Below are 12,890 nucleotides of genomic sequence, written 5' to 3' on the forward strand. Positions count from 1 at the left end.
AACAACAACAACTAAAACAAATAACAACAACTACTAATAACAATAACTAAATAAACAACAACTAAATTCCATTCGTTTAGCATTGCGTCATATGTTGTTCCTACTAAATCGAAGTAGTTGTGTTTTTTTCATATTATACCCAATTCACTTAATTTTTAGAGAAAGCAGTAAAATCACTTTCTCTTTTTGCTCCTATTTCAAACGAAAACTCCTAACAAAAACGACAAAAATAACGGATTTTAGCAGTAGCAATTAAACTTTAGAACGCATGTGGTAAAGTAGGTTAAAAATTATATTTATAATAAATGCAGCTGTAATTAATTTTTTGCATAAATTTAGCTGTTTTTAGTTAAAAATGTATGCAGCATGATAGTGTAACACTGGATAATGTTTTGCTCTATTCTTGTTTTCCATGCAGATTTCTTTTATGGTCAAGATTTATAAAATAAATAGTAAATACTACTTTGCAAGATGAAGGCGTATTAATTGCTATTTTAAATATGTCTAGTGTTTGTGAATTTTAAACCTGTTTTGTGTCGTTTAAGTATTTCAAAAGATGATCTTCTATTTAACGAATTTTCCATATAACGAACTTAATTATCGGGATTTTAGCGACTCCGTTAAAAAGAGATCCGATTGTATTTTTATTTTTTTTGGTTACTATTTTTCCGAGATAATAGAGTGGTTGCGTATTTAGATTTTTAGTAGTTTTTGAAGGACATAATTATTTCTTAATTTGCTCTCGTCTCATTGTTACTCCGCTAAGGTTCGGTTATAGTATTCTTATTATTATTAACCGGGTCCTCACAAAATGGCAGAATTCGAAATTCGTGATTCGAATTGTTTTTAAAATCGTTATAACATTAATAGAACAAATCTCTCATTTTTTAATTTTTTTTCCTTTTTTTAATGTTCGCTGCGATATTTGACGCCAAGAATTTTCCCCATTGTTCACCAATATTCTTTCTGCGGTGGGGGCGGTTTAAGCGTACGCGGGGCCCTGGGCCATTCAAATTTTTGCGGCCCTTTGATTAAATTTTTTTCACGTATATTTTTTATTTATTCAAATATAAAAGTATTTATCTATCTTTTCATTTAAGAAAGCATATTTGAAATTAAAATAAATAATAATAAATTAAATTTTACTTTATTTTATTAAACTAGAACTGAAAAATAATCATAACATTTTGAAAAATCATTTTTTTTTCTTAATTTTTTAAAATTTATTTTCAAAAAATCCATTTTAAGGGGGCCCCTAATCATTACGGGCCCCAGGCCATGGCCTAGTCTAGCCTAATGGGTAATCCGGCCCTGGGGGGGGGAGGGTGTAGGCGGATACCAAAGAAGTGTGAAGAAGCGCTTGAAATAGAGACGTTTTTTCTTATATAATTCAGACACAAAAAAATTACCAATTTTTTTTTAATTTTAATTTAATTGAGTGAATTTAATCGAGTGTCAAAGATGGAGTGAAAAATTGCAATGTTAGAAGAGTTTGTAAAATGTGAGTGTTTTCTTTTTACGACCAGGAAGTGTGATTTTTGAAACTCTCGTGACATATGACTATTCTTTCAAGGTCTAAATATTAATTGAATATAAATGTTACATTTTATGCTTTATATCTCTTCGTTTTTCAGCCTGTGACACACACACTCTCTTTCCCTAGTGAACCGCCATCTGGCGGGCATGAGTAGAAATAGTCAGTTAAGCTCTTGATGTACAGACTGTGTATACCTTCCGTCTCCCTTTTACTAATTATAGTATCTGTTCATAATTTTGTGTGCAACCTAACCATTTCATATTGAAATACTTTTAGCCACCGGACGCATGTTTCTTGATTGATGCTAGTTCATTCAAAAATTAATCAGAATCAAAGAATTTATTATCAAACATCGAACTCAAAAGTTACTAATTCACGTACCTTATTATCATATTTGTGGGATATATTAAAATTTGATTTTTTTAAGCAAATTTTTTACTACTAAAAATATTCTAAATACAGAAAATTTAAAAAAAAAAAAAAAAAAGAATGCAGTCATTTANAATAAAAAAAAAAAAAAAAAGAATGCAAACATTAAAAAAACTCACATTATAACACTAAATTTCACTCTATTAATCTAAAATTATAGTTTCTTTAGGAAATTTTAATTTAAGTACAGAAAAATGCCTTGAAAAGTTACTATTTCATGTAACATATTATCATATATGTGGGATACACATATTAATTTCCGATTTTTTACTACTAAAAATATTCTAAATACAGAAAATAAAAAAAAATTTAAAAAGAAGGCAAACAATAAAAAAAAAATTATAGCACTAAATTTCACCCTATTTATCTAAAATTATAGTTCCTTTAGGAAATGTTAATTTAAGTACTTAAAAATGTTTCGGTCTCCACAATTTCGACTCCAATTTATTAACTTCATTTTATATTGTATTTTTATGCTCTTTCATTCAATTAATAGCAACAAAAAAAAAAACGTTACGAAACAGAAATTGCAAAGTATTTGTGAGTGTGCATTATATTTGTTTATTCTGTTATTAGATGGTGGCATCAGTTATTTACAATTAAGAATAATGGTGGCTCCTTACTGAGTGGAGACGCATATTGTCAACAGATGGCGATGAGATACATAGAAATATAACTTATTACCTGAACCTGGAAAGAAAATTCGATATCAAGAATAGACGCTGTTCTTAATTTGTGGAAAAGTTCTTTTTTTTTCTGTTCTTTTTGAAGACTAATCAAGAATAAGAGAGATTTCTCGTACATTTTGAATCAACATTTTTAAGATGTTTCTTCACTTATGATTTTGTCCTTAGTTTTTTGTCATTATTTTAATTAATAAAGGAACTTGCATATATCTTTAGGATATATAAATTTACAGATAATATAAAAGATCTGAGGCGACCATTTATCGAAGTAATCGTGATCATATCACGTCCGTAGGTCACCAATATGGGGATAGCAGTTATCGACAATGTCAACCTTCATCTATGAAAAGGTGCCCCACCATATTATCGAGTTAACATGTCTTATATACTTGTGAATTGGAATTACATTTTTGTAGTGGTAGATACGCTACAGTACTCCCCCACCAGAATTATATCTGTGACAGAATTCGATGAGGGGATACCACTAGTTGATTCATTGCTGTTTTCTGAGATGCCGGGAGAGCTGTATTAAGATCACCGTACTTTTTTTAGTGCTGATACTGAGAGCTGTATTAAGATCACCGTACTTTTTTTAGTGCTGATCCTGAGAGCTGTATTAAGTTCACGGTTGTGGTTGCTCCAGTGTCGCCATTAGCAGTTGAGTGTATTCGTTGTACGCTGTGCGTGATCGAGACTGAGAAGCAACAGCGCGAGGAGGTGGATAATGTTGCAGTCACATGTAGCAAGTCAACTGATCAATGTGGACAATCCATAGGTACCCCTCCATAGAATAGTGTTAACATGTCTTATATACTAGTGAATTGGAATTATATTTTTGTAGTGGTAGATACGCTACAGATCTTTTACTCGAAAATAAACCCAAAATATAATGTAATTATTCGTTATGTTTCTTAACTTGCACGTGTGTTAGTCCACTCGACAACAAAGTATGTTTCACATCCCATATATTCATCTATTATATATTCTCCCATAAATTCATATATTATATATATATTCATATAATATATGGGAGAATATATTCCATATATTCTCACATAAATTCAAGATAAAAAAAAAAGAGCTTCGTCCATTTTATTTAAGAAAACCCTCTTTTCCTATTGAAAACATTTGATAGTGTGCATATTACTTTTATTTATTTAAATTTTTTTAAATGTATTTTTTTAAACTTAAGTCATGGAAAAAAAACTTCTTAAAATAGTCAGTAGTGATTTCATTACAGTAATTTCATTTTCGCTTTTTACTATTTTATTTTGTAATGTATCTACCACTACAAATATTTAATTCCAATTCCCTAGTATATAAGACATGTGAACTCGCTTCTAAGGTGGGGTACCTTTTCATAGATGACGGTTGACATGGTCGCTCAACTCTCTCCACATTGGTGACCCGGACGTGATGTGAACCAGCCTATCTTGGAAGAAACGCTTACTACGATTTGAACTTCGTTGCATGGTCCACATTGAACACTTGCCTTGCTACTTGTGACTGCGATATTGTCCTCCTCACGCTGTTGCTATGCTACTCAGTCTCGATCAAACTCAACTTTGGCCTGCATACACAAGAGTGCTTATGAAAACACCGAATCAACCACGACTGTTAACTTAATACAGCTCTCATAATCAGCAAAAGTACGGTGATCTTAATACAGTTCTCCCGTGCCTCTCACAAAATAGCAATGAATCAACTTGTGGTATGCGTTAATCGAATTGTATCACAGCTATAATTCTGGTGGGGAAGTACTGTAGTGTATCTACCACTACAAATATACAATTCCAATTCCCTAGTAGGTATATAAGACATGTTAACTCGATTCTATGTTGGGGTAACTTTTCATAGATGAAGATTGACATGGTCGCTCAACTCTCCCCACAATTTTATTTTATAACCGTCGTTGAACATTCGACCCATTTTCATAGGTATTACGACAACTAATGCTCAACTCCGTAGACATGTCATTTTGACCCCATCCAGAAGACAAGGAAACTCTTTTTTTTTTCTTTATAAAAATCACTTGTATACGCAATATTGAAATTTAATTTGATCTTGTTTGAAATATGGATTGTTCAGAAATGCTTGAAGCTTTCACTGATCCCTCATCGACAGAGAAATCATTAACACCTCAGAGGCACAGATGAAACCTTTTCTCTTCTTATATATTTTCTTTATCTCACAGTCTGATTGCAAGTAAAAACACATAGGTTTTCGTATTTTTTAAATATAAAAAACAATCTAATAGTTACTACAAAATTCTGTCAGGAAAATCGTCTGTTGTAGTTCATTTACTGGAGCTGCACAATGGGCTATTGGCGACGGTCTGGGAAGCATCTCTGAGGATGATCCGAAGACATGCCATCACAATTGTGATCCTCTGCAGAGGGGGTGGCACCCCCTCTTCGGTAGCCCAACGACCTGCATGCGAAGTCGAGCACTTTACGGTAGAGCAGTTGAACGAGGACCCATACCGCTCACCCTCGGTCCCTACGCAGACTGATCCAAGTGGTCACCCACCCGCACACTGACCGCAGCCAGTGATGCTTGACTTCGGTGATCAGCTGGGAACCGTGTCTTTACGATCAGTCCACTGCGGGACTGGCTACTTTGAATTATCTTTGGAATTCTCAAATTTCCGTCGTATTTTCACCATTATGTATATATATACGTAAAATGATGCAGTCGGACCGAGCAGGGAAACAGACACAGGATTTTAATGAAATCAGATGTATTTTATTTAGATCATGTTCTTATGGAAGACCAGCGAAAAGTGATGTTAACTCCATTCAGGATCAGTCTTTCTGGTAGGAAAAATATTGCAAATAATCCGAAAATGTCTCTATTTAGGGAATAGATGGAAATCGTAGAAATTACTATTGGTTAATGAGCTTGCTCGAGTGATTCCCACGGCTTAAAAGGGAAAAAAGATCTTTATTTAAATTTATGCATAGTTGGGCCAAAAATAGATTTAGAAACAGGATGTAGCTTTTAAAAGTGTGAGAAAGTATTTCGATTTGAATAATTAATTAGTAATAAAGTAGGAGTTGTTTTATAGCAAAGAAACTAACATAAAAAGATTAATAAAGGGAGAAGANTATATATATATATAATAGAATGACTGTTCCTCTTAGTATTTAATTAGAGAATTTAAATATTGATTTTTAAAATAGCGAGAAAATGTTCTTAAATGCCGAGAATCATCTCAGCTTCTTCTTTAACAAAAACTCATTTGAAATTAAACGCAACATATCTTTCATTAAAAAAAAGAACAACTTGAATAACTTTTGATTTATAGGATCGGATCTTCACTTTTTAGGACTCATTCTTAATGGGGGTGACCTCAAATATACTAAAAAAAAAATAAGCGCAGACGATATTTGACGTTACGAAATCAGACACAAAAACGTATTCAGATCTCAGACCCCCAAAAATATAGGGGAGGGGGCATCCGCAATCAGGGAAATAAGATCCCAATAGTTTGGTCAGGAAAGCGCTCCTTAGTTCGGACTCCTTAGTGTTAAGTTTTTTTTTTTGTGTGTGCATATTTTGCTATATCTATAGAACTTTTCAGGTGAATTTAAAAAGTTTTACACACAATTATAAAATTCATTTATCGGATAATAATCCCTTGGAGGGAAAAAAAACAACTTTTATTAAATATTTTAAACTAAATAAATTATTTTTTATTATGTTATTTAAAAATGGCAGAAAAAATTTTGAATTGTAAGGCATACAAATCTTTGCATCATTTCAAAAAATGTAATCTTATAAAACAAAATTTGAGTTTAATCGGTTAAATTGTTCCTTAGAAATCGAGTTCTAAGTACATTACTTTTTTATCCCTGGAAGTTCAGGAAAAAGCAGTTTGATTATGGTTCATTTTAAACATCATAAGCAGGGGTCTGTTTAGAAGAAATTTGGGTCCGTTAACGGACCGTTCACAAAATATCTTTCATAAAAACGGACCGTTCACAAAATATCTTTTCATAAAAACGGACCCTTCACAAAATAATTTATCTTATAATCGGACCCTTCACAAATTTGCTTATCTTCATTATTGTTTTGTTAATCGAATAAACCCTTCACAGGTAGGGGGGGGGGAGAAAGACAGATGTAAACGAAATAAGTTTTGTCTTCGACAGACTCTTCTTCCTTTATTCGTTCGAAATGAATGCTAAATACCAAATATATGTGTGTTTCATCTCTAATTTAGTAGCTGCAATTAGTGTTTATTTTTTAAAATTTAATTTCTTTTTATTATAATTTTACAGTGTTGAGCATAATCTTGTATGTCTTTACAATTTAAAAACTCCTTGAAAAAGTTTTTTTGCAATGACAACTCTATTTGCACAAATTCACAATAGCAGGATCCTGGTTGAAAGAACGTGACTTAACGTTTATTTTATATTCACAAATAACGAGTCATTTTTTCACAATTTTGCAAAAACGGACCTTCCACTAAATATCTGGACAGACCTCTGAAAAGTTACTTCGAGCAACAGCAATATGCCAGATAAAACGAAATACAGTAAATCCTTATTTTTTGGGATGAGAGGAACTTACATGCATGTTTCGGTTAATCTAATAACGTAAAGAAATCGGAACGAACAATAAACAATGATAATAATAATGATAAAAAGAAATATTTGAATTATTTTAACTTGTGTCGGTCTTACAGTTTTGTAGTGTTATTCAAAACTAATTTATATGGATTATCCGTACGAAAAACGGGTATAGTTTGTCTATCGAAGGAACTCCCCTCTGCTGGTATGGAAACAAGAAATAGCGTATTTCAAACAGGGGAGCTTATCTCTCCCCTTAATCTAGCCAAAACCTGTCTAAAATGATGACCCTTACTTGAAATAGTTAAAACTTGTTACCATTGTCAGCGCCACCTCTCCAGACGAATGACTGAGGGAGTTCTTCACATAGACAAACTATACTCAGCTGGCATCGAAAGTTTGCCTCCATTTACTCCTCATCTTGACTGTGTCTGACGTCAGAGTATCCTTTTTTAAAAAAAAAAAAAAAAAACATGCATGTATTATTCAAAAGTTTCTTTTAAGTTGAATTTGATAACTTAAATGTATTTAGAGGTGTTAAAAAAAAATAACGGAGTCAATTTAACTATTACAATATTTCGATTTCAGTTTCCATTCACGATTTGACTTTTTAATTTCATTCCGAATTTCTTTCGATGTTGAATGTAATAATTGCATGTAAGTTGCAATTGTTGCGTGTAATTTGTTAAAATTGAAATAAATAAATAAATGCATTTTGGAGTCATTTTATTGTCAAATATTTTTCTATTGCACTGCGTAATTTAGTTTAGAACGAGAGAATGATAGAATTATACGTTACACTGTTTAAATTTTTAATTAGTTATGAAACAATTAGCGAACGAATTTTAATAAACGATAATCAAACCAATCCTAGAACTTGATTTTTTTTAAACACTAATCCCCTGTATTGGGAATAGTCTGGCCTGATTATCGCCTAGGCCCAATAGACACGGGCCTAGGGCCCCCACTTTCTGGGGGGCCTCAAAAATTAGTAAAAAGTCCACAAAATTAATTTTTTTTAAATACTGAAAAAAAAAGTTTTTCTCAAAAAAGGCATTTTTTATTTCAAATTTTCCTTATATTGTGATAAACCAAACTCGTGTAAACATTGCACTGATCAAATTCGAAAGTACGGCTGAATTTTAATTGGTGCAATTTTTACTCCAACAGCTTAAACAAATGCAACAAGAATGCATATTCGCAAAGTCTCTTATAATAAATTATTAGTGTTAACAAGAACTAAAAGCTTATTCTTAACAAATATGTAAAGCTATAGATAGAAGGCTACAATCTTTAAAGCTAATAAGTGACTTTTATCAAAAATCACTGATTTCACTTGTTTGAGGTCACCAAACTGTTTTTATCTTCACACAACATTTTATATTTTGCTTTAATTTATAGATATGCAAACTTTATCTTAGAAAAAAATAATCTTCAATTGTCTGCTTTCAAAATTTCTTAGAATGTTTCTCTTGAATCCTGCAGTTCAATAGATTATTTTTCATTATTAGGACTACTCTCCAGAAATTTCATTTCAAAATATTTTGTTAAGGGCCTGGAAAATTTGGTGGGCCTTGGGCCTGAATTTGTCTTGATCGGTTCCGGGGAATCAGATCTCAAAAAAGAAAGAAGCAGTTTCGAGGGTTGATGCATGGTAGTGAGCAGGGGGGCACATTCTCAAGTACAATTGATATAAAATTTAAAATTTATTAAAGTATAGATTCTAGGGTATTAAAAAGCGGTAAAAAGCGAGCGAAGTGATTTGAAATAAACTGCATAAGAAGCTCAGTGCATTTGGCAGTGGGTGAGCGATACTGAGTAGTGTAAAGAACCTTCGGTTTATAAAAGAGTATTTTTATTTTAAATAAGTTTTTTTTCTTAAGTTATTATTTCAAACCATATTTTTGGAAATTGCATTATTAACGATAGAATAAAATGTGTAGGGGAGAGTAGGGTCAATTGTAACAGAGCAAAAATCTCGAGTGCCTGGTTCTAGATTTGGTTCCTAGTTGGCCCACAAGGTGTATTTAATAAATCTGCATGTACATCCCTGCTGGCAACCATTTTTATGTACTTTTGAAAGAGTTACATCACAAAAGATATTTTCAAGTACTAGTAAGTAGTACTTTTTTTGGTATTAGAATATTATATTGTAACAAAGTAATTTTGTTTAAACAAATAAAAATTATTAACCGGATATGTAAGTGGACACCTTAATTAACATTTCAATAAAAAAAAATTAGTTTTGTTAATTAACTAGCATTCTCTTCAACAAATGAAACTGAAAAGGCATCNAATTTAATCAATGTCTCTGCTCATTATTATTTTTACTCCTAAAATATCACTACTATTTTGATCAATAAAACAATATATCACAACTATGATAATATGTTTAGTTAAAACTATGTTTCAGTTGAATTTATGAACTGTTAAGTGGGGACAATTGTAACAAGTGCACGACTGTCAAAAATTGTTAAAAACTAATATAATAACATTTAAAATAAGGTATTTATTTCTTTCTAGTAGAGGATAGTCTACTTTACTTGTCTGTCAATTAATACTAAAAATATATTGGATTTTTTTGTTAGTTAAAAATAGTTACGTAAAAAATGTTACAATTGACCCCACTCTCCCCTACCCTATTATTAACACTATTTTCGGTATTTATTTATCCTTCATTAGTTTAAATGAGAGATGTTAGAGAGAGAGAATCTGAATCTTATATATCTGGCTGGTAAGAAATGCATTCAATAATTTCAATTTTAAAATACAGGGTAATTCAAAATGAATAGAGCGATAACAAACGGCCATAACTATTTAATGAAAAAGAATTTACACAGAATGTAGAAGGAGCTTCAACATTTTGTATGGCATAACTACCACTATATATATATATTAAATACCAATTCACTAGTATATAAGACATGTTAACTTGATTCTATCACGAGGTATCTTTTGATAGATAAAGGTTGACATAGTCTATGATTAAATCCCCATAATGGTGATCTGCGGACATGATATGAACTTGCCAACATGATGACTGGTCCATATTAAAACAGTTGATTTGCTTAATATATATGCTCAAAGAAAAAAATCTGGTGAAGTAAATAAAAAGTCTCTTGGTCAATAAACAATACTGAAGGAATAAAAAAATGAGCGAATTGCTATAAACAAAAATAAGAAAAAATACTGAGCAAAAAAAAAATGCTATAAGAAAATGAAGAAAGCATATAATGAGCGAAAATGATATAAATATATTAACAGCATGAATCAACTAGTGATAATCGTTCATCGAATTCTATCCCAGATAAAATTCTGGAAGGAGAGTAATGTGGCATAACTACCACTATAAATATTGAATACCAAATCACTAGTATATAAGACACTCGATTCCATCTTGAGGTACCTTTTGATAGATGAAGGTTGACATAGTCATTAATTTTCTTACAACTCTTACATGCGTCACAGATTTTTTATGTGACTTCCATTGGTCACACGGAAAACATCTGGAGACGGTAGTCCATTTCATTATGAAGCATTTGTGCAGTCACCGACACGCAAGCTCACTACAAAAGCATTCCTTTGAGTTTATTACAAATTGAGCTCATTACAAATGCTGACAAAATCTTCTCTGCACTGTAATAACAGAGTGACAATTGTTAAATTTCAACATGCAAAATGCTTTATGCTGGTTATGTTTGTTTAGTTAGTTATGAGATTATAGTTCCTTTTAAGAATCTACTGCATCAAAAAATAAACAAATATAAATCTTTTCGCACAGTGGTAATAAATTAATTTTTCCAATGAAAACATTTATAATTTAAATCAAAACAAAGCCTTCCAGGAGGTGTTTTTTTTTTCTCCAAAGATTAATATTTTATCTATCTCACTGAAGTTTTTCATTAACTGATTTTTATCTTTTCAACAATTCTTTATGAATGCTTATTGAAGCAGTTTAAATATACAAACCACTACACGTTTGTTTTTAAAATTTTGCAAGTTAAAAAGCCATGATTGTTGATACGCACAGGTACCGTAATAGAAATATTCTCAAGGCATTAGAATCAAAAACATACATGTGATTTTTTTTAACTACATCTACAACAAACGTTTCAATATTGCATCTCTAACGGCGAAACAAACAAAACAATTTCTCCCCAAAAAGGTTATAGATTTTAGAATTAATATATAACAATGCTTGTAATCTTAAGCAGCAGCTAAAGTTTATTTTCGCTTAAAAACTTTATTAAGAAAGTTGCTTTCCTTAAAAAAAAACATTGCGAATTTTAAGCACGCGTTTCTTAAAACACGTAAATATTGCAAAAAATATAAACAAAACATAAGAATTATTAAATAAAATAAATTATTGTGAGTTAGTTTCTTGGTCATCCTACCTTACGTACATGTTATCTCTTTCTAGACTTTAAAAGCACAAAAAAGTCAAATAAATGTGAAAAATATTTTTTATTGAGCATTGCAACAAATTTTTTCAACCCAGTTGTGTTTATGACCATTTTTATTACTTATTAGTAGTGTGAATCAATCTTAATAGTTATCTTGTGGATACCAAAATCCAATTGAGGGTCAACTAAAGAAATTAATTACTTTGATTGTTTGTTTACATATATTCCTAACGTTTTCGACTGCTTATTTCTTTAAAAAAACAGACATCAAAATTAGCAAAATGCAAGTCTCTATTGATTTATTGATGTTGTCCCACAGTGGACTGATCGTTTAGACCCGGTTCACCGAAGTCAAGCATCACTGGCTGCATTTAGTGTGCGGGTGGGTGGCCACTTGGATAAGTCTGCGTAGGGACCGAGGGTGTGCGGTATAGGTCCTCGTTAAACTGTGCTACCGTAAAGTGCTCGACTTCGCGTGCAGGTCGTCGGGCTACCGAAGCGGGGGTGCCATCCCCCCTGCAGAGGATCAAAATTGTGATGGCATATCTTCGGATCATCCTCAGGGATGCTTCCCAGACCGTCGCCAATAGCCCATTGTGCAGCTCCAGTGCGACGTAAATGAACATTTTATGAATTGAATTTTTATATCTAATTTAGATAGCAAAATTTGCAATTTGGAACAAAATCATTAGAATATTTTTTGAAAAATTAAAATTTTAATTGAGACTTTTTTTAAATCTTTTTTTTATCTCAATTCGACTATTCGAACACTATCTTTTGGATATTTTTTTTACCAACTCTCACTCCTTTTTTTTTTTTTTTTTTTCAATATTCCAACCCACTAGCTTTTTATCGGTACTCCAATCAGATATAATTTATAACATTTTCAAGTCCACTCTCTTTTAGCAATAATTTCTATTGAAAATGAAACAGCAGAAACAATTGATTTTAGAGATTCGCGAAGCTAATTCACGAAGAAATGTATTTTAATCTTCATTTTAATATATTTCTATGTCATAAAAGACTAGTCCGGCAGTGGACTGATCGTTAAGTCACGGTTCCCACCAGATCACCGAAGTCAGGCATCATTGGCTACGGTCAGTGTGCGGGTGGGTGACCACTTGGAACTGTCTGCGTAGGGACCGAGGGTGTGTGGTATAGGTCCTCGTTAAACTGTGCTACCGTAAAGTGCTCGACTTCACACGCAAGTCGTCGGGCTACCGAAGCGGGGGTGCCATCCCCTCCGCAGAGGATCAAAATT

At 32.0% G+C, this 12,890-nt stretch overlaps 1 protein-coding gene across 2 annotated transcripts in view; it reads right to left on the reverse strand.

Moving 5' to 3' along the window:
- LOC107439610 (Calbindin 53E) overlaps positions 1 to 11,856 on the reverse strand; it is a 59,475-nt gene extending 47,619 nt beyond the window's left edge. For both annotated transcript variants that reach the window (XM_071186576.1, XM_043049158.2), the window contains exons 1-2: positions 11,621 to 11,856; positions 7,545 to 7,673 (exon numbers count right to left, since the gene is read on the reverse strand). In XM_071186576.1, coding sequence (XP_071042677.1) covers positions 7,545 to 7,635 — 91 coding nt within the window. In that variant the 5' untranslated portion in view covers positions 7,636 to 7,673; positions 11,621 to 11,856. The remainder of the gene's footprint in view (positions 1 to 7,544; positions 7,674 to 11,620) is intronic.
- Positions 11,857 to 12,890: the final 1,034 nt, after the last annotated feature.

Source organism: Parasteatoda tepidariorum, chromosome 10, assembly GCF_043381705.1.
Source record: "Parasteatoda tepidariorum isolate YZ-2023 chromosome 10, CAS_Ptep_4.0, whole genome shotgun sequence".
In the NCBI taxonomy this organism is placed as follows: domain Eukaryota; kingdom Metazoa; phylum Arthropoda; class Arachnida; order Araneae; family Theridiidae; genus Parasteatoda; species Parasteatoda tepidariorum.